We start from the raw sequence: 27,426 nt of genomic DNA on the forward strand, positions 1-27,426 counted from the left end.
GGCTTCTGAAATGATAGAAATAACAACAATGATCAAACCCTAAAAAAATTGACCGTAAGGCGGTTTTGCCGAGGAAAAGTAGGTTGTAGTAAGACGCAGTAAGAAATTCAAATCACACAACGAAGTAGGAAGCATTTCGAAAGTTTCGAGATGTTGAAAATGAATAAAGAGTTATTCGAAATACCAAAGCTCAGAAGTATTTCTTGTTTAAATACTCTTTATTCATTTTTAACATTCAATAAAGCCAAATACCACACAGAAGTATTTATCGCTCTTTGTGGGCTTTGGTATTTTTGATCGGTAAAAATGAATAAAGAGTTGTTTAAAACGTTCAAAAGGATGACTACTTCTGTATGGGCTTTGATATACGTTTTAACTAATCTAATGTGTTTTACATAGTTCTCAGGTCGACCGGTAGAAACAACACAATAGACAATAAACTAAACTGAAACTGAGCAGCTTTCGTGAAAAAAGCAGCACACCAAATTTAACTTACGGAAAATATGCGCGGCAAAAGATAGCGGAGCGAGCGCTTGAACAAAACACATCCAATAAAAAAGCAAGATGAAGCCAGTGAAGACGATTCTTCCGGCGGAGGCGGAACGCTTCAAATACAGGTGGATTGTCCTCGGAGCATCCTTCCTCATTCGCGCTCTGGTCTTTGGAGCTCTTTTCTCGGTGGGAGTCCTCTACGTGGAGTGGCTCAACGACTTCAACGCCAGTCGTGGATCTGCGGCCTGGATCGGATCCATAGCGACAGGCTCCACGCTCATGATGGGTGAGACATTGTCGGGTTGTTTGCGAGTTAAACAGCGTTGTAACTTGTAATGACTGATGTCAGTGATTTGGATTAGGTGTTCTACGTCACTGACTTCTAATGACTTGACTTGACTTAAGTCGTGTACATAAAATGGCTTGGCTTGACTTAAATCTTTTGAACATCGGCTTGACTTGGCCTACGTTACTGTTTTCTAATTACTTTCCTTTTCCTAAAATTACTTTTGAAGTCGTTTTCACACACACGCACCTCATAGGGTTTGTCAACTTTTACTTGACTTAACTTAAGTCTTTTGAACAAATAACTTGACTTCAACTTAAATCACTGTTTTTCAATAACTTGACTTGACTAAAGTCGTTTTCGTAAATTGACTGGACTTGACTTAAATATTTTAACAAATTACTTTACTTGCACATAAGTAATTCACTGTTTTCCAATGACTTGACTTGAGTCGTTTTCGTAAATAAGTTGACTTAAGTAATTTTCGTAAAATTATTTGACTTAACTTAAGTCTATTGGACAAATAGCTGATTAGGCAAATATGTTCATCAACGAAATTTGAGCGGGCTTCAAAAACCACGCAAGTATATTGTCATGCGGATTGGTACCCGGCCACAAATCAAACTTGCTTGCTGCGCAGTCGGTAATGACTTTTGAGAGGTCTGAAGTGGCCTGCTGGAGAACCTATCCCTCTCAAGTACCCCGTGTCTAGTTGACCGACCGCTTCCACTCAAACCGACCATAAGCAAGCACAAACCGCAAACGAGCCAATTCATGCTATAGGTCAGTTGATGTGGGCGCTTCAAAATAAATCGTATTACCTTAATATCGTAGCAGTTTACACCAGTGCCTTTCACGTGTTGAAAATTGCACTTAAGCTTAACAGATTTACGCTCGTTGTAAACTTGCTATAGGTTAACTGAGTGGGAAATAACATGATGACGTCTATCTATGATATAGAAGCGACCGGTAAATGTGAAATACACCAGAAATTTGTTGGTACGACCGGCGCTTTTGAGGTGGGTCGTGCAAACTAAAATGTTTTAATATTTAAAGGTTTTAAATCTTCGAAACGTAAAATGGTTTATGACAATCAGAAACAAGAAATAGTCGGGTGTTGTCTGTTAAACATATATAGTTTGGTAAATGTAGTTTGAAAAATGGTACATCTTTCACCAGAGTCGTCGTTTTAAATTTCAATAAACAACAAAAAACAAACATAGCCTATTAGCTTAAAGAGTCTCCGCATATTTCTATGTGATTTCTTTATACCAAGATTTTTTTTCAAAACCAACCTATGTTACTTTACACGGTATTCATACTGTTGCTTAATAATCCTATTTTTAATATCTGCAAGGCTTAAAAGAAGGATAACGTAGTTTTTTCCTTGAAGAAACCAAATTTTCAACAGAGAAAATGACAATTTACATTTTGTTCGTGATGAACTGCACCAGTACAACATATTATAAACCACAGAAACGTGTTACGTGTTCTGGTGAACTTGCGATATACGTATAGTCTGTGGTTAGGGAAATTTCAATGATAAACATTGAGTCGGTCCTTGTAAGAGGATAATACCACTGGCGCCAAAGTCGCCACACCTTGAACGCAGTAAGTTGAATGAACCGATAAAAGTGGATTTGTACAACTAAAAGGCTTTTCAAAGCATTATCGTGCTATTAATTTGCCGACGAACAATTCGACAAAGCGTGGCGTAGCAAATTAATAAACTCAACGTCAATTAAAAGTGACTTTTGAAGACAAAATGCTTTTTGTACCATGGGTTCAAGTTCCGCTGCTTACTTATAAAGTTTTTTTTTTCGGCTCTGTCGTAGAATTTGTCAGGCATAGTATTGTTACAAATGTTGCCTACGTTCGATGGAGGCTGACACGCAACGTTCGCGGGTATGGCCATCTATGCGGCTTTAATAACTCATGTTTGACATTAACGTCTTTATCAATTGTGGCAGCGTAGCTTAGGTCGATTGTTCTGTAAATATTTTTCACTTTTTTTAAAAGTTACTTTTGTGGCGCCCCGTTTCCAAAAACATGATGATTGATGGGCGATAAATAAGCACGACAAACCTTTCGATGGGGGTTGTAAACGGAAAGGAAATGAGACAAAAACAGGCGTGTTTAAGGTGTATCGCAATATCAGTTGCACCTGCAACAGTTTTACGTCGTATCCGACGTGTCAAAGTGGTTTAAAGGGAAAATCCGCCACCAACGTTATATATAACTCGCTTGGCAGTGGTCGCTATACGTCAATTAAGACAATTACTGTGAGCGCTGTTCGAAACCCGTAAAGCAACGGGCGGTTGGCCATAAATTATGCATCGGGCAATTTCTTTAGAATTCGCACATTTCGGCTGTGTCGGGATCCGTAATTTATGGCATCTGTCGTGCGTAGCAAGTACGAGTGACAAGTGTGGACGTGGTTTGAGAAGGCAAGGCCGTAAAGCACGACTATTTGGCTGTGATTGTGAACAGTGTTTTTTAAGGTGTTTGTTGGGTCGAAAACGGCCTTGAAATTTTTCCACAAGTTTTGTATTTAAAGCATACCTCCTGCTGTAACCACACAGAATTAGCAGATACTTTGATGGAATAATTGAATTGTTTTCAGTATTTTTGCTTCCCCTTAAAATTTCTTAGCGACCAACCCTAATCAAACCTGCTTCTGTATAATTGAACCGCGTACGAGTACTTGCAACCGCTCCTTAGGGCTTGATATTAAACAGTCGACCTTCGTTGTAGCACTACATGCGGTCCGTTGGACTTGCGATTCTCGTTTGAACAGATACATAGCCTCATAAACGTAGCGTTCAACTGTGCAAAGTTTAATGGCATGTAAAGGGCGAATGACGATGCACTTTCCAGCTGCGTTAACGACCGCCTAAACGTCATTGACGCAATTGGTCTTAGTGAGGTGTTATGCTTAATATGCCAAATCCTTAAAAGGTAAAAAATATACTTCTGTACACCGGATGCCTTCGGAAACGCTAACCAAACTCAGTCAGCCTGATCAGGATTATATATTGGTATGTCCGGAGGTCGTGAGTTCGAACCTCACTGCAGGCTAGTTGATTTTTCTAGCATGGACTTGCTTGCACTAGAATCCTAAACAGGCTTACGGATTTGGGTAAGCCTCTAAAATTTTGTTCGCCTTTAGACAAATTCACCATGACGTGTTTAACAGCACTGGGGCAATTTAAAGGACAAATAACTTCTCAAGTATATTCTCAGATTTTATGCGGCAATGACTGCATAACTTAAACTGAACTTCCAACCAACATTATCAACGTCGATTAATAGCTGTTAAGCAGTATTAACAGAATACACAATGTCTGTACATGTCGTGTTCACAGTTCGTCAAATATTTGCCACCGGCCCTAACCTAAGTGCTTCTGAAACCACACGCACCTCATATGGTTTGTCAACTTTACCGCCGTGAACTGCGTGGGAACAAGGGGACCCTTGTCCTGTTTGGGCATCGCTGTATATTTGGTGGCGTTATGTTTAGGGCTCGGGCTCCGAACAGCCACGGTTAAAATGCGACCGTCAGTATATAGCGACCTTACAATAGCAATTCATTAAAAACAGCGACTGTTTGGGCTTCGCTGTGTTTTTTTGGGGGCGTAATGTCTAGTAGGTGACTATTGACCTACATTCAATGTACATTTCCACAGATCTGTTGGCGTAACTGATGCTTGAGCTGCCCGAAGGCTTAAAGTTCTAATTCAGAACGGTCTTGAAGAAATCGTAGAGATGACATTAGTGCAACATTTTATGGACCCGCTGAGTAGTAATAGGGGGCCATTGACACAGATACGTCAAGGCCGTTTGAGCGCAATAATAATCGACTTTGCTGTGGTAATGGAAAACCACTTTACCAAAACTGTATGTGTCGTTGTGTCAAACAGCAGGTTGCAAAGTTTTTAAACCTGGGAGAACGTTTTGGAGCATAGCAGATGTTGAAAATGAATAAAGAGTTATTCGAAACTTTCAAAATGATACCTACTTCTGTATGGGCTTTGGGAGAAAGTATTTTCCCTTCTTAACTATCATACCATTTCTTAGGGCCAGTGCCATCTTTGGGATAAAGCTTTTTAGGCCTTTCCTCCTTTGGTTGTATGGATTTGCTCCTGAATAATTTGAGCAAACATAAAAAAATCTATTTATTTTTTATACATCTTATGCTACACATGCAAGGAAAAAACATTGTTTTGGTCATAACTTCCGTTCAGTAGAATACAAGAATACAATGAAACGCCCTTAAAGGCAGCAATGCGCTTATTTAAACAAGTCAGCATAAAAAGTACACCCTCTCCCCCGGGGTTTTAAAATTCCACATATCGCACCATTTGAATTTCAAAGTTTCTCCTTGGGATTTTGCGTTGCTATTATTACCTTACTTTTGGTCAGCCAACACTCCGAAGTCCAAGTGACAACGAAAAAAAGCTGAAAGTGCAATTTGCAACCTGCCTGTGGCCTTGCCTGTATTTGCCCAAAGTTTAAACAACGCGTCGCCGCATTTTTACGACATATTCCACACGAGTTGGGTTTTACCACCATCAGTATGCGGTGGGATGTTGCGTCACGTCATTCGGGTCGAAATCATTCTCTGAATTTTGACCTCTTGAATTATTGACAGCATTTTCGGCAATTTTGTGAAATCTTCCTTCTCAACTAGGGCGATTTTTACGGCCGTAATCCGAGCTTATAATAATTACATTGGCGATGTCGCCTTTACAAACATAGAGTATATGCGGTAATTGTCCATTTTCTTTTAAAACTAAATGAACTTTCGAGAAAGATCCTCGTGTATTTACGCAAGCAGCTTTGTAAATTGTTAAATTTTTGCCCGCTATAAATACCGAACTAACAAAATACCCAACTTAGTGTTTGTCTTTTGCGCTAATTGAGCCAACATTTTTACACACGGTTTTTGTTATTTAAAAACTTGCAAAAGCATTTTTCCCATTGCAAAATTTGAGTCCAAGTAAATCTTGATTCGCTGCTTAATTTAAAGGCATTCCCCGTTGGCCCTATGAGAACATTCCTACCATACTGACACTGGCTTAGTTGTTTGGCGCGGGTGAACTCAATCGTGTGTAGAGATAAGAGCCTTAACCGCATTGAACTTTGATCCAGCAAGACGCACATTCGCGCAATCGCATGTTAAGGGCGCCAATGCGTTTAGAACTGTGTACAAATACAGAGCACAGCGCTGCAATTAGGCGAAGATTAATAAGGACACAGTGTGTTTCTTGTGGGGTAAATTAATCATTGTTCCCCTGCGTGAAGAGTGTTGCTAAATATAAACGTGGCGCGAATTGTGATTGTGTATTTTACGCTGAAGCATTCAACACTTCATCAGTTTACATTAATGAGCGCCTGGCGTTGTTTCCTTGTTGACTCCGTTTGCGCCTATTTGGCTCAGGCCTTAGTGCCTTGATATGTTCCATTTTTCCAAATTACATAAGAACTTAAAAGAAAAATGATAGCTCTAAAACGTATTAAATCAAATATTATTACATCTCCATTTATGGTCATGACGCGTGATATAGGACCTATACTTCGTCTTTTATTTCAATATCGATGAAAATAATTTTAGGCTTAAAGTTCTGCCGATCCCATTCCATGCCAAATAATGTCATTACTGTGGTCAAATTGGTTAAACAGATCAAATAACAACATGTAAACCTAATGTTTTCGGGTACATAAGCAAAAATGCTTCATCGCTGGCAAAGCTAGTTAACTTTATTGTTGATTTATTATTAAAAAAGTACTATACATATGGAAAACTCTCATTTAAAAACGCAAAACATGGTTAAAATGCTTTAGTCTTTCGGGCATCGGATCGTCACTGATAGGCAGTGCTTTTCAACCCGTGGGATGGTACGCACTTGTGCGGATGAAAAAAATTGTAATGCTGATGACTGACGTCGTGCGGATGAATGTGCGGATGAAAATGGTGCATGTTATTATTTTTTAATATGTGTAATATAGTAATAAAATAAGCTGGTGAGCCCACTTACAGGAACATTAATAGGGTCTCTCAGTGGTTCATTGCAGCTTAAGCTATTTATTTTATATTGGTCAAAGCTTAGGCTCACGGTTTTAATACACAAACCCTTTCATTGTTATTTCACAAATAAAACTAAAGGTTGCCATCTTACTGTGCTTGTTTGGTGCGAATGGAAATTTTACGAAATGGAAAGGTGCGGATGGAAATTTTCAAGGTTGAAAAGCACTGGTATAGGGTAATTAAGTGAAATTCGACAAGGTTTTGCACAACCGACAACCGTGCTTCATCAGGTCAAAGTAGAACTACTTTCTGTAACTATAGACTTCAGTAAATATGTTATTTGGACTTTTTTAATTATTTCAAATTTTGCCTATAGTCGAGGTATATAAAAACATCGGTATCGGTTGACAAAAACGTTAAAAATCGGGTGTATCGATCTCTAATGTACTAAATGTGTTGTCCTACTGACCACTACAACCCAGTCTGTAGTGTTGGCAGTTGGCACACGCTTAATATTGATCTGTAGGCTCGCCACGTTGTTAACCCAATTCGCCGTGTTGTAGTGACTCAGGTCAATAAGATCAAGTGTTTGTTGTAGAATTAGTTGTTTACGCTTTTCTGTGAAACGATTTTCAGGCAAAGCTACTTGCCTTAATTGTAAATTGTTCTTTCGACAAAATTTTAAAGTCACAACGTTTCAACCACCTATTCGGATAATCTTCTTCAGATTTTAAAATTTCCGGCTTGAAACCATCGAATGGTGCCAGCGGTTTTTACATAATTTATTGTATGTAACATGGTGGAAAAAGTAGCCCAATAACTTCACAAGTCACCAATAACGAAACGTTTTGACTCTGAAGATAAGAAACAAAACATATTTATCTTTGTGTTGAATGAAAACAAATTTTCACAAACCACTGTCGGTTAACATTCGAATCTGTTTAAAAAAGCAACAATAGTACCTCAGCGAAACGCACTTTATGGGCTGAGAGTTTGACAAAAAACTTTAACTAATGTTTTTTATTTCGTTCGACCACTTCCAACATTGACTCTTTAAAGCTGTGACGCATCTCTGATAAAGTAGTACAATACCTGGCAGAAACAGTATATTCAAAGCTATGTTTGTGCCAAAGATGTCCAGAATCCAGCCAGGTCAATGTAAAATAACTTAAGACCGATTCAAGTCTTGAATGAAGAAGAAGTTAAGTCATCAGTTCAAGTCATAATTAGAGCAAGTAGACTTCAAGTTACGTCCTTGTCATAAAAATAAAATGTTAAACTATTAGAATTTTTAAACTAGTACGGTACATATAACAGGTAAATTGTTTTATGTACAAAAATAAAAAAATATTTAAAGAAAACATTTCATTTCAACCCAATTTATTTGTCCAAAAGCCTTAAGTCAATTCAAGTAATTTGTCCAAAAATCTTAAGTCAAGTTAAGTTATTTTGCTCAAATGACTTGCCAAGTCAAGTCATTGACTCAAGTCATTACAACACTGCCAAAACCTTTGGTGTTCTATATTTAAATTTTTTCTCTTGTGTTAAGGGCCGGTTGCCAGCGCTCTACTGGAGAGATTCAGCTGCCGACAAACGATCACGTGCAGCGGTGTTGTCATGGCAACGGGTCTCGTGATCAGCTCTTTTGCATCCGGAGTCCCATACCTCTGCGTGAGCTTCGGGATCATTACGGGTGAGTTTGTGGGTCGGGGTTGTCAGGGAATTTCCCATTGGTTGGATGTTACGCCAAAGTATTTCAAAAAGTTTAACGAATACTTGCGCCGAGTGTGTAATATTTCAGGTCTACCCAAACTTATAATATTATTTAATTACGTAGTTATCAGCGAAATTATGCATAAAACAGTCGCTGTTGATAAGTAAAACTCTTGAATTTTTTATTCCAATTAACTACAAAAAGTCTTCAATACAGACAATCAACAGTTAACGTTCATTTTAATATTGTCCTAAAAAATTTGCCAAAAGTTTAATTTGACAATTTACAAAGTTTGTAAAGTTATGTGACCGATTACTCATATTATAAAAAAACTCTCATTTTTTATGCAGCTGAAATCACCTAAGCTTAAGGCTTAATTCGCTGTGAGTTTAGGATGTAGTAATTTTCTCTTCTGCTACAAAGGATTTCTAAGACTCAAAACGGCTCTTCCAAATAAAACCAAAATACAAAGTTTTTATTCCCAGGTTGTGCAGGCGGGGTTGCAAATCTTGCTGCAATCGTCTCCATAAACCAGTACTTCGACCGACAGCGCCCCCTGGCGATGGGAATCGGTTCTGGAGGTGTCGGAATAGGGGCTTTTGTTTTCGGGCTGCTGCAGGAACGTTTCGTGAAAGCGTACACGTGGAAGGTAATTGCGCGCCATTTCTTGATTTGTGACGTATCAATGGTTGTCTATGGCGTCATTGAACAGACGTTTTCTCGACTAACAAATAGTTGTTTTCTTGTCAGGCATATTATTATTTGACCTTTGAGTATTTAAAGACGGCAGTAAATATAGACAATATAGACAAGATTTTTTCAATTATGCAAACGTAACGGTCCATATTTAATTTACATGCATAAGGCATAATGCGATTTTACAGCCCTAACGAGTTTGCTGTAAAAGAAACGAATTTCGCTAAAAGCTGAATTTCGAAATGACTTAGAGAAGGCTTAGAGCGGGGATGTCCAACATTTTATTATAGTGGGCCGCATTGTCACTTGAAATTTAATGGGTCCGCAGAATCTATTAAGTCTCAAGATAAAATATTGTAACTGGGCCTTTAGAGTTATATATATATTTATTTACCCATACTATACTATTAGTGCGCCCCTAAAAGCTGACTGGAACATTTTAATTAGGCTAATATTGAACGTTTAAAATACTACTTGGAGTGAAAATGACTAGCGGGCCGCACAAAAATTACAGGCGGGCCGCAGGTTGGACATCCCTGGCTTAGAGCAATAGTCACCCATGCTTGCTAACTCATTTATATAGAGAAGACTTATTATATGTCTTCTGTAACAGGCCGACTGCGTTTTTGAAGCAGTCTTTTATCGAGACAGGTAAAATTGACACTTTTTGGTTTATTGTACCAAATCGTTGGCCATTCCATTGGTCTAAGAAAATCGAACGCTTCGAATCAAAAGTCAATATATTTATTTGCACAGTATCTTGTCAAACGCAGCAAAAGTGTGCCAGGTATATTTATATCACTAATACAGTTCAAACCCAAATGCGCCTCAATATTTATGTTTGGCTATTTCCGAGTAAAACGATCGTAATTTTTGTCAAACGATCATAGAAATATGTTAGAGTGACTTCCTAGTCAAGTAATGATTAAAAAAGACGAAACTTTTACCTCTGCTTACTGTATATTTGCCATTTGCTAGTCTTAAAATTACTTTAAAAAACTATATTTAAGGCTCCATGTTTCGTCGTTCATTAAAGAATTTCGCTACACAATGCGTTGGTGTAACATTTATCTTACATCATTTCGCGTTCTCCAGCCTTTGTGCTCTGATCTACAACCTTGCGTTTTTTGCGTCTCGCGAGTAATGCTGACTGGCAAGTTTAACCTGTCACCTGCCAACCTGGCGTGTTATACGATCGTGCACGTAAACCGCGTATAGTGTGTGCTCTTTACGCAGTTGCTAGACAAGTCGTTTGGTGTAACTCGCTCACATAACCTGCATCTGAGCGTGTATTTAACCTCCCACAGAGATTTGTTTCTTGGCCTACATATAGAACACTGACCGTTGTGATTTATCCACTACTTAACTTAACCTGTTAAAATAGCGAATCATGCGTAGGAATCTTATTGTTGCGTCCGAAAAGGCGAATTCAACACAGAATAACTGGTTTTCCCCCTCCAAAGGCCTCAAAGGTCTAAACGTTTTTTTCTTGAGTTGGTGTGTCAGGCGTTCGATGCTTGTTAACATTCAGATGTCAAAAGTTATTTGGCAGAGCACAATTTCCGTTAGTTTTAGTCGCAATGCACTTATTTAATTTGTGTAGGAGTCTTGCAACGACCGACCTCGATATCTCCCGCTTGCCGCTGTGGCGAAACTTACGTAAAAAATGATGAAACTCAATTATCGCCCTAGTAATTATTACTATTTAACCAACGTGTAGTTTGATGTGCTTCAAATGATTTTCAAGCAAATTTTTGCACAAAAAATTGTTTCACAAATTAAATAATCAATAACAACGCGGGATTTACTTAACAGTTTTATAAGACAATTAGAATGCCTATTTCCCCTTTTCCCTGCTCACCGGCAATACTACGTTTTCAAAATGTAAGGAAAACAAATCGTGACATAACTATGTCCAGGGTTCGATGCTGCTTACTGGCGCCATCCAGCTGCACGTTGTGTTGTTCGGCCTAGTGATGATTCAGCCGAAACAACTCAAGAACTTTGACGCAATTTGGAGATGGAAAACGAAAGAAACTAACATGGTAAACAGGTACTGCATGCTGTTAGCATAATGTGAAACTGTGCGGCCTACTTTTGTGTATAGACTAATGCTTTGTTATTTGTCTGAAGTTGTGCTATTTCTATTGATATTGGGTATTGTTACTTTGTCACACTTCACTATATAATTGAGATGTCGAGTTTTATGTATAGAAACTTATTGGTCTCAATATACAACGTTTTTAGACGTTACCTTTTGAGTGAAATGCGGATATCAGCTGTAGAATCCAGTAGTCACTGCACGTTTTAAGTCAGACTGTGTTGCTTCAATAAACCTGTGTTCTCCGACCTTTTTTTCGCAACCACAAAGCGTGAATATCACAGAGAAGCAAAAGCGTGAATATCACAGAGAATGTGTTGACCCAATTAGCTTCACTGAACTGTTTGTATGCTCAAAGTCAGTAAAACCTAATGAAGACAATAGCAATAACAGGTAAACTTGAATTTAAATAATATAAGGCATTTCGTCGTATTGTTTTTGCAACTTTCTCAATGTCTGAAAAATCTTGCCCAGAATTATTTTCAGTAAAACCAGCCCTGTTAACTACTGTCTCCCAACCAAATCAAACGGCGATCCAAGTTTGGTCAATTTTACTCATAGGAAAGAAACGCAGAATTAAAACAACAATTTTTTCTAGGATTCAAATAAAGTTCAAAACGGTCAACAAATCGACAATTCCAATCACCAGGTCGTGATCAGTAATCTGGATGAGGGAAGCGAAGTTGTCCAGCACAACGGCACATCACCGCTGGTTATTGTTCCGGACAAAACGGACACTTCAGTCACTAAACTGAAGGAGCGGGCGAAAAGGCGACGGAGCACTTTCCAAATCATAAGAGCAAAAATGAAGTGAGAGTTTTTTGTTTTTTGTGAAGCTATTTTTTGATCTGACAAAAGATTCGTGTTACCTTCATTTATTAAAAGTACTTCCATAGTAGTACTCGACCTAGTAGAAGACTATAAGCATCAACTTCGTTAAAAATGAATACTTCTATAGAGATAAAATAGAAATAAAGATCGCTTAATGAAGCCAGATAATGTTTTATGAAACCTTCATTTCACTTCATCGTCATGCTAATTTTAGTGTTCTACCATAATTATCAGTGCCTTCTTGTTTTTGAAAACACCGTATAGCTATGATTTGACTATGTTTGCACCAGAGTTGGATTAATTGTAATTTGTAATTGTAACTGGTGTATTTAAAGTTTTTAATGCAATTGAAACATTTAGGGAGTAATTGTAATTGCAATTGAACTGAATTAATGTAACTGATCCAACTCTGGTTTGCACGGCGCGTTGGTCACTTAAATGAAAAATCCAGATTCACAGAATTGTAAGTAGAGTTTAACGTTCTGCATAACATACAAAGCCGTTATTCAGTAACCATAAAATTGCTATCTCCTATCATGCCAACCTAATTGCTTTCTCGGTTAGAGGTGATCACGTCTAATTCAACCTATGTTCGTGTTTCCTTTTATTAGGCTCACAGAGAAGACGGTGAGTCTGCTCACAGACCCGATCTTCCTGATTCTCTTCGCCAGCGATTTCCTCTCCTGGTGCGTCCAGTTTGTCCCCTATGTTCATCTGCCCGAGAGAGCCAAGATGCTTGGTGAGTTTTGAAATACTTCCAGTGTTGTAATGACGTAAGTCAATGACTTGTTAATTAAGTCGATGACTTGTCATTTAAATTACTTTAAGGCTTTTCATAAAGCAGTTTTTAAATTGCGTTATTTGTCTTTTAAATGACTTAACTTGACGTAAGTCTTTTGGTCAACATGATTTGGCTTGACTTAAATCTTTTGGTCAAATTTCTTGACTTGACTTAAGTCTTTCTGACAAATGACTAGGGTTGAAATATAGGTTTGTCATAAAGCATTTTTTTAAATTAAGTTATTTATCTTAATCTTTGCACACAAAATAAATTGATTGCTATTCGTTGCGTTAATAATATATTTTACTTTAGTTGTTCTCATAATCGGACGAGTTGGTCAGTTACCGTTTATATATGACATGGACTTGACTGGAAGTTAACTTGCTCTAATTATGACTTGACTTAGGCTTGACTTTGGAAACCGATGCCTTGGACTGGGACTTACTTATTATTTATTCGAAAAGACTTGGACTTATTTTACGATTGACTTGACTGGGACTGAAGTCGACGTTTCTACAACACTGAGTACTTAATATGCCTCAAAAATGCGCAACAGCAAATTAATATTTTTTTACGGCTTGGTTGTCACTCCTTTGAAATAACACACAGTAAAGGTAAATTGTATACATCGTAAGCTTGTACAAAATCCTTCCGTGGTAGAAATAATAATTAAACCAACTATACAATCCAGAAATAAAATGCACTTTGACAGTGAAAACTGTCTGACATTGTAGGAAGTTTAGGCAATAAAAAATCGTATTGTTCATTCGTCCATTAACATGATTTACTGGAGGAAACTTTTATGGTACAATTTTTATCCATAGCTTAAAAAAGACAAATAGTACATTTACGTCGATTTACTACCTGGAAATATGCAAATTGCACATATCTGAATTCGCCGTTTTATTGCTGCTAAAACGACATAAAATATCACAGGCATTAAATATAAATGCCTTTCCTGTGCTTTAATTGCATCACTGTATTGTTAAATTTAAGGGATTGTTATGCGTTTCGGCCGCTTGCAAATTTTGACTGCTTTGCTCTATAATTTGCAGTAAAATGCTTCTAAATAAAGGAAATGTATATGTATTTAATATTTAAACAAACTTATTATTTTGTTTTACGTGCTATACTATAATCTACTTCAACCAAGCTTATGTAACACATATACTGAATCTACTTGGGATCTACTGAAAATCTTAACACCATGACACTAAGGAAAACATAATAAAATCAGATCAAACGTAACGTAAAAGGTTCTCCAAGCTTCCACTAAATGACAAAGAAAGGTATTGTCAAGATTCGAAGTGATTTGGGCACTAGTCCAAGTTGAGTCGTCCCTTATTCAAAATGCTGACAGCGCTTTGCCCAAAACGTCCTTTGTCGCGATGTTATTATCGATGGTTACCCTGACACTGCCCAAACATTTCACCACCGGGAAGCCATTATTTGAAATCGCCTTTGCAAATAGTTCCTTTTAAACGCTATATCCTCTCAATGAATCATGCCCTTCAAATTTGTGAAGCTCTGAAGTGAATACACAGCACAACTAAATAGGGACTCCGGCAATAATCTGAAGTTACAATAACGTCATTGTCGTAATAGTTCGGAAAACGATCAAAATAGGACTAACAGCTGATAACCGGAACAAGGCCTAAATCGAAATAAAACCTAAACCCGCCAAAATAAGATACATAAACTAAGACTAAATCGGCATAAAAAACGCCAGAATAAGATCTAAATAAACCAAGCCAAAACCCACCCTCTAACTCTATCATTAGCACCAACAATAATTTAAAAGGCCAATTTCTTGTCAAACGCCATATTTCTTTAATTAATCATTGCCTTCACCTTTTTGAAGCGTATACACAACACACCTATACAGTGTCCGAGCAGCTAAGTTCCTTATCAATCATCAGTATTTTTGCAGCTAAAAACGCGCAGTACGTGATAGCTCCTAAGGGAGCAAATACACAAAGCGCGCATACATACGTGGGTGGAGGTGTTTAACTGTACATTAATCTTGTCTTCTTGTAGGCATTGACGACGGGGCGGTGCTGCTTTCCATAATGGGAATAATGAACGCGGTTGGAAAAGTCGGGTTCGGAGCTTTTTGCACCATTTTTCAGCTTCCCACCTTCAAAGTATTCGTTTTGGCCCAGGTACAGTTTTCTATGCTTTCCTTAGACTTAAACTTGTTTACACGTGCGCGTCGTAGTTGTGAGCAGCAGTATTGTAAAGATCTAAGTCAATGCTGGACTTCAGTGCACATAAGTCACTGCTTTCAAATGACCTCACTTGAAGTATTCCGTGCGTTGGTTTATTTTAGGCAGTGTTGTAATGACTCAAGTCAATGTCATCTATTGCAAACGTCAAGACCCAATTTAGTCCATATGGGAGCAAGATGACTCAAAGTCCGGTCATTAATAAACAAAAAATTTAATTTGTTTTTTTAAAGGCATATCTAACAGAAAAGCAATATCTTCAACAGATGTGGTGATCATTTTTATCCAATTAAATTTTTTTAAAGATATAATTAATTTATGCCTTTTTTTACTCTCAAACAAGTTTCCAGATTTTTGGCGAACCGGTAGTATTTTACGAACGTATTTATTGCTCGTTCACAGGGGCGTATCCAGAAATCCAAAAAGGGGGGGTCCCGAACTTTCAACTTAGGGAATTCCCCGTTTTTCCGTCTGACATTAATGACGTCATAAAATAGTGACAGATATGACGTCATAAAACAGCGACTGTAATGACGTCATAAATAATAAAAATCGCCAGAAACAGCCAATTAACGTCCAGCAAAAGCAAACTTTTAGACGCCTAATACACCGTCACACGTGCGTCGCCGACAATCCTGCCAGGCGCCAGCTGCGAAACCGCTTAGTGTGCAATCGTTAACTTCAGGAGAAAAACGAAAACAAGTCCGTGAAATATATGTGATCGATTATGGTAAATCCATTTACGGGACTACCCTAAATTAAAAGCACGTCTTTCTCCACCTGCAATACTAAACGAAGATCGCTTTTCCCCGGTGTTATTTGATTAGCGCGACATCGGCAAAACGCCACTTCAATAGTTAATCTAGTTCAGTGTTTTTAACCTTTTCAACTGAGTGCACACCTGGCGAGCTATGCGAGCGCGAATTTTTGGGGAAAAACGGCATTTTAAAAAATTTCTTGCAAGTTTTTATTGCATTGCCGAAAATAAAAGTAAAAGAAATGTTGAAAAATCAATGTCCAATATTTTTGAATACGTTTTCCGTTTGTCCGCGACGCACTTGGCAGGCTTCCACGGCGCAACAGTAGAGAAGCGCTAATCTATTTCAATAGACAGCACGAAAACGTAAAAAGATCATTCACGCGAAGCGCGAAAATTTTTTTCACTTACGTAGTTAAAATAGTCAAAAAGTATTTAAAATAGACTCGTGTATAGTTTGTCAAAGAAGCAGCGGGCCCGATGAATTACAGAGACCGCTTGATTGATGTTATTAATTGTCGAACACACACTTGTTGATCAGCCAACCCTAACGAATAACGAAATGCGAAAGAGAAAAAATATCCTGCGTTTACGGTCGACCAAACAAGAAACGAAAAAAGTGTTTTGCGTTTAATTTTGGTTTCTCATTAGCAAGACGTGTGACCCAATTACCTAAAAAAAAACACGCAGCTTCGGACGGTGAAGTAAACCCTGACAAAAACGAACAAAAAACATTAGTGTCACTTCCGAAAAGGGGGGGGGGGGGGTCTCCCCCCCTGGATACGCCACTGCAGTCGTTCATATCTTCTGGTAAGTTAGTGCACCGGACAGTAAATGTGTTGACACAACACGCTCTTGTGCAGACTTTCTTTGGCCTCGTGACCATCCTGAGTCCCTTCTGCGTGAGTTTCTGGTCGCTGGCCGTGTTTGCGGCCAGTTTCGGCTTTCTAAGCGGATCCTACGGACTGATGATCGTGATCCCTTACGAGATCCTTGGGGAAGACAAGTTCGCCCTCGCTTATGGGATGATGCTGGCAGGAGAGGGAATCGGAGTATTTCTGGGTCCTCCTCTTGTTGGTAAGAAGAGCGGCAAACGGATTTTTTTTTTTTTTTTTTTTTTTTTTCGACATAAATATATTAATTCCAAACTAAAGACATTTGAAAGTAACTCCTGAAGCTTAAAAACTTGTGGAAACTTGATTGGTGTTTAAATAATCGTATGTTAAGTAAGAGGAGCAACGAACGGATAATTTCGTTAGCGCTTGACGCCTAGACCAGGGGTTCTTACTTTCTAATGCGGAACACCCCAAAAAGCTTGCGTGACTGATTTTGGCAAGATTTTTCCAATATGACGCAATAAAATAAAAACTTATTGCCGTTTTCAGCCCAACAAGTGTGAAACTTAAATTAAGTCTAAATACATTTGAGGATAAGGCGCCAAAGTTGTTTTTAATATACTTTTAACTTGAAAAAACTGATAGTATTTTTTTATTACACGCTAAGAATAAATTTTTATTGGAGCGACTTTACTGCGCTTCGCGACAGAAGTTTGTTTCTTAACAAGTTCCTTGAGAACTTACACAAAGGTTGAAAAAAAAACGAAAGCGTTATTCGAAACGTTCAAAATGTTTTGTATGAGCTTTTATACTTCTGTCTGGGCTTTGATATTCTTATTACGATTGTTACCCCAAATTCAAACAACTTTTTTAATAAAACTTTAGGATGGATGTCGGATGCTTCCGAGTCCTACGACTCTTCCTTCTTCGTCGCCGGATCGGTTCTCCTTCTCAGCGCGTTGCTCCTAATGATCCCAGGGATCGTGAAGATCTTCAAGAGGAGGAAGAAGAAGAAGATTTCGATCAAGAGCGCTTGGTAGTGAAAAGAGAAGCCACATTCAGAAGCAAATTTCTGATCGTTTTCGACAAGACCGTCCCGAATAGAACAATATAGAGAGATGAACATCGACTGAGAAAGTTGAGAGTCAAGACTCTAGAATCTTCTTTTTAGACAATGGGTGTTTTCTTTCGCAAAAGAGCAAAGCTAACAGTGACAGGGCGGGTTGGCATAACGCTCATTCTTGCTCAACATCACAAAAGTTATCTAAAGTTGAGAGTCTTTCATGGACTCTCGGGGCTAATTTTTTAGACAATAGGTCATTTTTTCGCAAAAGAACGCAACGAAGAGACCGTACTAGGTCAGGTTGTCATAACGCTCATTCTTGCTCAACATCACAAAAGTTATCTTACATTTAGAACTCTACTGTTATAATGTAGGCCAACTGAATAAGGTGCCTTTTGGGCTTAAGGTATTTCCGCCGCGAAAAGGCAACAATTTTCACCAATGTTATCAATCCAATACTATTTTAATACTTTTTTTACACGTTTAGCGTTGGCCTACTGTTGGGTCCAGTGTCTTTTTGAGGTGTTTTGGGGGACCGAAACGGTTCTCAAGCGGTTTCCCCAATTTTGGACTTGCAACTTTTTGGTATTTAAATGAAACACTTGCGGTCTCTTAAAACCACTTAGCGGTCACCCAAACTAAACCTTAAAAAAAAACTGGTTGGGTCCCTTTAAAATTAGCCCAGGCACAACATACGATATCTTTGGCGAAATGCAAAATAAACCAACGCCCGGCGGAAACGTTAATACGGTATTTTATTCCACAACTGTACTTAATATGTGAATCAAGGATTTCAATGGATAATAAAAAAAAATAGTTGTTTTTTACATTACAAAACAATGACAAGTTGCGATATTAGAACCCCTTCTGAATACTGCCCATAAACGACTTATTTTCGCTCAGCAGTTAAAAACGCTTTCTTTTTTATTTAAAAATTGCATTTCGGGAGGTTTCGGCTCCGAGTTCATCTCGTTTTGCTTTCTATCGCAAGTGCGATTGCGCATTGTGAACTGTACCATTGTTTGCGGCGTGCAATATTATTCCATCACAATGTGGCGCTATGCAAATTGCATTGGTTAGACGCGCAATGAAAACTGTACCAATTGCTGTTGAACAGTTAGAAGAAGGATTGGCAAAGTCATCGAAAATGTATTAATGTCAAATTAGAATTTGGCTATATTATAATAAATCTGTGTTTCTCAACCTAGGACCCGGGACCCAACTTTAGTTCGCCGTTTAATTTCGTTGGGTCGCCGACTGCACTACTTTTTATGCTTAAGTTAATTTAGATTGACTTTGAGCAAGATTACTCTAATAACTAAAAAATGCCGTCAGCCATTCGAAAACACGACTATTATTTATTTAAATTAATTCGGGACTAACATTAAATTAAATTTAACTGATTGATGCTAGTGCTCTGTGATTTTTTTTACTTACAAAAAGTATAGTGAAAAGAATTGGGTCGCCAAACCTTCGCCTTTACACTTACAATTACGAAAGTATTCTCTAGGCTGCGGCATTTCTCTTTCAAATGACTAACACTTATAAATGACTAACTTTGAACAAGACGGGAGGGTTTAAAGAAGACATTTTAGTCATTTACGCGTAAGGGTGAGGAAATATCTTCTTATTTTACACATTCAGTTCACCTTTAAGCGCCTTCTTAAAGGCCAACATTTTGGGGTTGCCGTAAAAAACGATTGAGAAACATTGCTTTAAATTAACCCTGGAACCCAAGCCCTAGTGGTACTCGTTTTGCCACAAACCTAGCTTACAAAAAAAAATTGTACCATATTTCGTAGAAATAGACAAGTGGTTTTGTTTTGACTTAGTTGTGCTTGCAGTCAGTTACTTAGACGTCGGTGGTACGCACGCTGCTATTGCATTAACACTCGTTTTGCGTCTTGCCAACTTAAACAAATACAAGCAGCTTAGTCTGCTGTGATACAACATGTGCAGTGTTTTTTTAATTTTAATATTGATAGATAGTATAAAGTAGGTTGAAAGCTTTCGTTAATAAAGCACAACAAATAAATAGAGCAATTGTTTGTTTAAAACTTTAAATCATATGAACTCTAGTTAGTTTAAATATAAAAAAAAACAATTTAAATTAGACGGTTTAAAGCAGGGGTCGGAACCCCTGGCACGAGATGAGTTTTTAGGGCACGCCAATTGATTCAACGCTCATGTTATATCACCTACGAAAGCACAACCATTACATCATTGCCACATTATTAACATTATTATTACATCACTAACACTAGCGCTAACTAAATGGTTGAACACATTTCCAGTTCGTGTAACGAATATGTGTCTTAACTCTTGTATTTAACATTATTTTGTGTGTGCGTTAAACTTGTTGTTTACGACAAACCGTTCGTATTACGTCACAATGCCCCACAAGTGGCGTGACGTTCACTGCGTTAATGCAGGGCATGCTACATCAGTGGTTCTAAACCACCGGTTCGCGCCAACTTTCCTGCCGGTCCGTCAAATACATTACAATTTTATATCTCAATTGCAAAAAGATTTTGAAAGCTGCTTGTTCATCAAATTTGAACTTCGCCAGTTCCGTAATTTGCAGCATTGTGACGTAACATAGAGTTAATATACTACTTTGCACTTTATTGTACGTCAGAATGCTGCAAGTGTTGTGACAAACTATTTAAAATTAGGCTACAACTCGTTTAAGTCTTAAACTTTAAGACCAGTTGTACGTGAAAAACTTCATTAGAACCACGTATAATACGTATGCTATCAAAATAGACAGCAGCAAATTGCACATTACATTGAAGTTTAAGTTATTTGCTTTTAAGTTGCATACTTTTGTCGTTATTACATTTTGGGTTGATTTTAATTTTCGAAGGTCCACCGGTCCGCAAAATTTGTTTTGAAATTTTACCGGTCCGTATGCTAAAAAGGTGGAGAACCACTGTTTACATTAAAAGTAAGCACGTGTGTTTTTGTGCGACTGAGAAACCAACTAAAAGCAAACTTATAGCTAACATTTCTAGGTATCGGCTGAAAAACATGGAAGTATATTCCCAAAGAGATACGTAAATTAGAAATCAGATCAAAGGGCAGCAGAGTCGAATTTCGAAAATGATAACGCAGAAAACTGTCACCCTGGTTGCCAGTGCAAAACTAAACATAGAAAAAAGTTTGGCACGCGAGTTGTTGATATTTTGATAGTATTCATAATCTGGCACACGAGTACAAAAGGTTGCCGACCCCTGGTTTAAAGAAAATAGGTTAAAAGCAGCAAATACAACATTCATAAAAAATATCTTAAAAACTTAGAATATGCGCTGGGTGGCGGTAAGGTGTGAAAGACCAGCTGCAGTACATTGATATTCTAATGAAATACTGACTAATTTATATTGATTCGTATATTCGAGGTATTAAAAACATTTTTCATTTTTCTAAACTTTGTAAATAAAATAGTTGTTGCAAAATAACATTTAGTTTGGTATTGTCGTCAATGTTTTAAAGTACTCCGGCGCTATGACTGTAACACGGCTTATTTTAGTCCTTGTTCTATAATGCGTTAGTATATTATGCCATAACAGATAAATAAAAGCTGTAGCAACTCCATTAAATAATTAGGGCTTCCGTCACTCAAAGTTAACCCACAAAAACAAGGTAGACCGTGAGGGCCCAGTGGGATTACAACAGAACTTCACAAACCAACAGGTGTTCTTTGTGCTGTGGGCGCCGACCAAAGACTGTCGTAAAAAAGCGTGGGCGGGAACAAAGTTTAAAGGCGTCTGACTCTGACCTATAAAGGTAAACCCGTGTGGCTCTAAAGGAGGTTTTATTGAGGAAACTTTTACAGTTCGATTTCCATCATGCGATTTTGTTCAATGCCCCTGGGCGGAAAAATACTTCCAATACGAAGCTCTTTTGGTACATCTTACCTTTCTAATCTAATATGAATTTGGGATACGAATTTCCTTAGCAACTTACTGGGAGCTTACTATAAAAAAGAGTTCTTAAACTTCCTAAACGTTTAGTTCAAATATGTTTCCTTTTTCTGGTACAATCATTACCTTTGGTAAAGCAAAATAACTAGTGTAATGAAAAGCATTCATCGTTCTTTAAACTCAGTCCTACAATTTATTTTGGCACAAACCGTTAGAAATATGGAATAACATAACACATAATATGTGTTAACGGTAAATACCCTTTATATTGGTCACATATAGTTCACAATCACACAATACTGTCGTAAAATTGACTTATATGCGTATTAGCATTAACTGTCCAAAATAATTTGCATGTATTTTAAAGCAACCCTCTTCCAAATACTCCCTACGAACAAGTTGGACAAAAACGATTAGAAACAAACATTAACACACTTATTTAAAAGACAACAAACTGTGGCAAAGTTGACTTCATGTCACAGAATTTTTCTTTATTTTTCCTCCAGTCCCATGACCAAATTACGTCAACACCTGGGGCTGTTTTCCATCCATCCAAGTTGGCGTAACATCATATCATGAGACCTATAGCTTTTAATTGACTGGCCCGTCGCGCTTGACTGGTTTCCGCGCGTAGGCGGACTCTTGTCCGATTTTTTTGCTATTTACGCTCGGCGGATCAACAACAAGTGGCGCAACCTTTTGGAAAATTATGGGCTAGTTGATTCGCTAACCTAACGCCCACGTAGAAATCGAAGCGTATAAGTTTTAGTGTGGATGTTGGACAAAGGCGAGAAAGGGGAAATTTTGAAGAACAGAAAGGCTAAATTAGAGTTTCACTTAAACCAGCGGTTCTCAACCAGTGGGCCTTGGATCACTGGTGGGCCATGAAAACTTTTTAGATGGGCCACAGACCAATTAAAAAAAAGCTAGATTTATTAAAGAATTTAGTCTAATTTGTGTCACTATACCTAATTTTACAGGAATAATGGCTTGGGGAGGAATTGAGTAGGAATGTAAATGAAACCTAAATTTATTGTTAATGCTTCGCTATATTTTGTTCTAAACCTTTTTTATAGTTTGTCTTTTCAAAAAAATTATTGGTCCACAAGAATTTTCATGCAACGAACATGGGCCTCGAAAGAAAAAAGGTTGAGAACCACTGGCTTCACCAATTGTCCTGGCCTGAGATGTATTTTTTAGGAAGGCGCGCAGTTTGTGTGGGTTTTTAGTGACGAGAAGTTTTTTTAACAAATGTTTTGGCTAGACGCGTGGCTTGGAATCTGTGTGCGTTGTGTAAAGGTTAATTGGAACATACGCATCGCATAAAGGTAGTACATGAAGGCTTTTGCAATAAAAAAATTGAGCCGTTAAAAGGCCTCCAGCAATGGTATTTAGCCCTTGACAAACTGAAACGAAAATATTACTACGTTAAGATGCCCAAAGTTATTAGAACAGATAAAAAATGTCGTTGTGGGAGACCGAACTTATTTCTTCTCAACTTCGACTGACCTCAAAGAGCATAAAAATAAAATTATGTTTTAATAATGTTCATTAAAATAGGCTCAACGCAGACATCAGAACACTTGATATGGTAGGTACAATGAGTATGTGGAATAGATTCCCTTTGCACTTGAAGGGGTACTTGTAGGGCTCAAACAATAAATTAAAAAAAAGAGGAACTTATAGAAACCTGTGCAAAATGTAGTAGCTGCCATTTGTGTATATATACTTCTCCAAACGAAATTTGCCTTTGTTGGAAATGTTAAACTTATAGAAATGTGCAATTCAAGCAATGGGTTGGAAATATTAAACTTCCAGAGATGTGCAATTCAAGCAAAAGTTTTCAAGTGTTGTCTTTGTCTCTCAATTCTTACCGCAGAATGCTATTGTCAGCGCCGTTGTCTGGCCTACACGTGAATCCGACTTTTTGCCTGCCTGACTGAATTCAGTTTGTCTGGCCGAACAATTCATCACCAAGATAAGAGTTCTTGAAATCGAAATATACTATACTGGATAGAGCTGTACAAGAGGTTGATGTGACATAGTCAGTTCATTCCCGTAGATTGACGCTTAACTTGTCTGGAGGAAATGCCAAGCCAGATTGACAGTGAGCGTAATAAAGCAAACTCGGAATAATAGACCGACAGCGTATACGATGTGAATCGATTTTGCCTCGTTGTTAAGATGCATTAAGTCATTTAAATATAAAATTGAAGTGTCGAATGCGCTATGAAACAGGTATAGGCACAATGAATGTCAATAAAATAATATAGGGTTACAGAAAGCAGTCGCGTTGTATGCCTGTATACTTTATGTTAAACAACATTATTTATCAGTAGAATGAACATAACAGAAGTAGGTAGCATTTCATTAAACAATTAGGAAAACTTTGTCCTACAGCAATTACGAAACGTTATTAAAATGCTACTTTGCTGTGTGAGCTATTATATTCATTCTACGTCTTGCTACAACCTTAAACCATTATCCTAAGATTTGTTTAAAAAGTTTACAAAATGCTACCTACACATGTATGGGCTGTGATATTCATTGTACGTCTAACTGCAACCTTTAGCCTTTATCTTTAGATTTCTTTAAAATATTCACAAAATGCTACTTACTTCTGTATGGACTACGATATTCGTTCTACGTCTTACCACAACCTCCAGCAATTATGCCTAAACTTATTTTAATAATAGGGCAAAGTTAAACGCCAAAAATGAGGCTTGTTATTACAGGCTGTTAGGGAATAATTTGAATCCAAATTGCCAGACGAGATATCTCGAAACTCGTTGTGTTTGTACGACCTACAGTCCTACGTTGTGTATTTAGGCGGAGCGGGTCTGCTTGCTTAGACAACAAACATTAAAAGGCAGGTGTGTTTTTGCATTCCAGTTGAATTTCAGACAGAATCTATTGAGAGTCAACATATAATATTCCAAGTTGTTTGACATTCAACTGAGTCTATAGTTGAACTATGATTTGGGGGTGCTTTTTGTTAGTATTTATACGAGAGAATATTTGATTAATACTATAAAACATTAGTCTTCGACATTTTTAAATCTTTGAAAGTGTTGTTACGTTAACACTGTGCTGTTTAGTTATGAATTTATCGCAAGTTATTATTTAGTACTTAAAAAAAGTGTGTTAAAGTCTCTCATATTTACAGGAAAGCATTGTCCTTCAAGATCTGAGTAAGTAACACAGTGAAATAAGGTATAAGTCCATAAATCAGACATAACAGGTCGACGTGAAAAAAACACATTAAAAATCGCCACATTAAAAACCAACAAAATCTGGATTAGATTACAATCGAAACTGAGCCGCATCATTGGCAATGTTAAGACTACCCCAGTTTATAAAATGTTTAGGTTATTTCGGACATGTTTAGATTTGGGTTAACGCAAAGTCAGTGTTTATTTCGAAATACGATAATTGTTCCGCCTCTCTGAAAAGCTTCACGTACAACAAGACAGTGTTGTAATGACTAAGTCTCTGTCTTTTCTTAAAAATATGTTACATAAAAAACAAAGAAGTTAAAAATAGCATTTCAGCCTTCAATACACTCAAGCAAAAGCGCCTTAAACGTATAACCACCATTTAAAATACCGGCCGTATTGTTTCTGAATTGTGCTCAACAAAACGTTAACTTACTATTGTTGGCTTTTGCAATAGCTGTTTTTTTTGGCAAATTGCGCCCCAAGAGCAGGTAAAAGCGACGGCAGGGGTAAATCCGGTTTACAACGCTCGACTGGTTTTGTGGCGCACGTCGGACACCGCACGTGCGTAAGCGGATCAAATAACGCGGCCGTGGTCGAACCTTTGACGAAAACAGCGCTAAAGTGAAATAGGTGGGGCTGCAATCCAAACCATTGCGTTTATACAGGGCCGAAGCTAGATCGGCTTTGTGGTTGTGATTTTAAGGGTGACTTGGGAAAGTCGTTTTGAAAATGGAAAACTGGCGGGAATTCGACGCGGGTGGGATTTGTCTTGTATGTAAACGCGGATCTTTTTTGGGAAATGAATGAGATTATTTGCTTTACTTGTGATGTATAAGACTTTGAATCCAGTTTAAATTAACAGGTTTTTTACGGCGACTTTAGGCTTGTTTTAGACAAAAGGGCGATGGTAGGCAATAATGTTTAATAGGTTTAGATCGGTGTTTATTAGTTATTCGTCTAGTGCTTTATTGCTGGCGTATTTAGTGTTTTGTTAATCAGATGACGTAATCTAGATATTTCTCCTTTTGTTTTTTGTAGCTTTGGAATGTTGAAATCGATTTCTATAGATTTGATTAACATGTTGCACGAATATCATTATTATTTTCAATAACAGCCGGCGTAATATTTGTATTTCTTGCTTTAGCAGTACTGAAATATGATAATGGCCTAAAACTTGGATTTAGTTTTCTATGTTGAACTTTATGTGTTTTATCGCTAAGTTTAGCAATTTGTTTTCCAACAGATGTAATCACAAAATTACTTGTTGTTGTGGTGTTGAAATTTGAAAATCGTTTGCATAACTTAAGATTACCGTTCAAGTCGTTGATAACGCAGCATCTAGAATACAACTGTTTGAGTATATGGTACAAGAGCTATTCGGTTTGCGTAATGTAAATGCTATGAAGGTTTTAAAGAAAAGACAAGGATGTAAAATACCACGTCCTTATGAATGATTCTTCATATGTGCCTACTTGCTCTCTAGAGGTTATTTGACAATTCTCAAGGTTAATGACATTTCTATTTAAAAATATTAAACTATGGTTCTTTGTTCGATTCGTAATTGTAGGTTATAACATTTTAGTTTTGTAATAGGGTCTATTAAAATCCAAGCTCCACTCTGGGATAACGACGCTGAAAACGTTAACGACACAGAAGTCTCGTTCAAAAAGGTTACGCACTTCTGTTAAAGGTGTCGGGCGTAGCTTGTATTTGGCACAAGCAAACAGGTGACTTAATCGGTAAACGTTTACACGTAGCTTTGCGTAGAGCGGAATAATTTCACCTCACCTGAGCTGCGGTCTCTAGCGCACGTCGCCCTGCTGGGAGAACTGGACTGTACTTTCCATATTTGGCGACGTTTGACGGGCGTTTTAAGCTGCTAAATGAGTCAGAACCGCCACCAAAAGGTCACCTAAAACGAAAATCCATAGTTTTACCCGACGGCTGTCTGTACAGTTTTCTTTAAACGGTATCTTACGAAATAGCAGCCATGAGTCAGCATGCATGAGCTAGGGTCGATAGATTTGAAATAGTTTCACCTCGTTGGGAACCGACCTACGAACCCACAGATTACGAGAGTGTTTACACATTATAAGCAAGACATGGGTTATATGGTGGATTGTTGTTGGAGGTTTACCTGATGTTTGTAAGCGTTTTATTTCTGTTGAAAGATATGACGATTTTGTGACTTTATTTCATTCGGGATGTTGAAAGGTTTAGCTGAACTGAACTACCAGATAATTGCCTTTAGTTTTGCAGTTGGTTTCAGATGTCTGATAGTTATTAATCGATTTAGTTTTTTAAAGAGTTTGGTTTTAAAATTCGAGAGTTTGTTTTGAAATACCTAACTTAGTTTAAAAAACAGCATAAACTTTTTGAAATTTTGGTTTAATTTCAATGGAAAAGGGTTCATATCAGACAGCAATAAAACATGACCCACTTGCTTTAAAGAGACAAGTAAACACAGCCTTTAAT

General features: G+C 37.7%; 1 protein-coding gene across 1 annotated transcript; it reads left to right on the forward strand.

The window, feature by feature from the left end:
• Window positions 1-315: 315 nt before the first annotated feature.
• Window positions 316-20,768, forward strand: LOC146137472 (monocarboxylate transporter 14-like). The gene is made up of 9 exons (XM_083393346.1): window positions 316-778; window positions 8,356-8,499; window positions 9,006-9,169; window positions 11,136-11,261; window positions 11,916-12,127; window positions 12,760-12,887; window positions 14,967-15,091; window positions 16,775-16,988; window positions 17,633-20,768. The coding sequence occupies exons 1-9, from the start codon at window positions 565-567 to the stop codon at window positions 17,785-17,787; spliced, it is 1,482 nt and encodes a 493-aa protein (XP_083249472.1). The 5' UTR covers window positions 316-564; the 3' UTR covers window positions 17,788-20,768.
• The last annotated feature ends 6,658 nt before the right edge of the window (window positions 20,769-27,426 follow it).

Source organism: Ascidiella aspersa, chromosome 7 (assembly GCF_963924565.1).
Source record: "Ascidiella aspersa chromosome 7, kaAscAspe10.2, whole genome shotgun sequence".
Taxonomy (NCBI): domain Eukaryota; kingdom Metazoa; phylum Chordata; class Ascidiacea; order Phlebobranchia; family Ascidiidae; genus Ascidiella; species Ascidiella aspersa.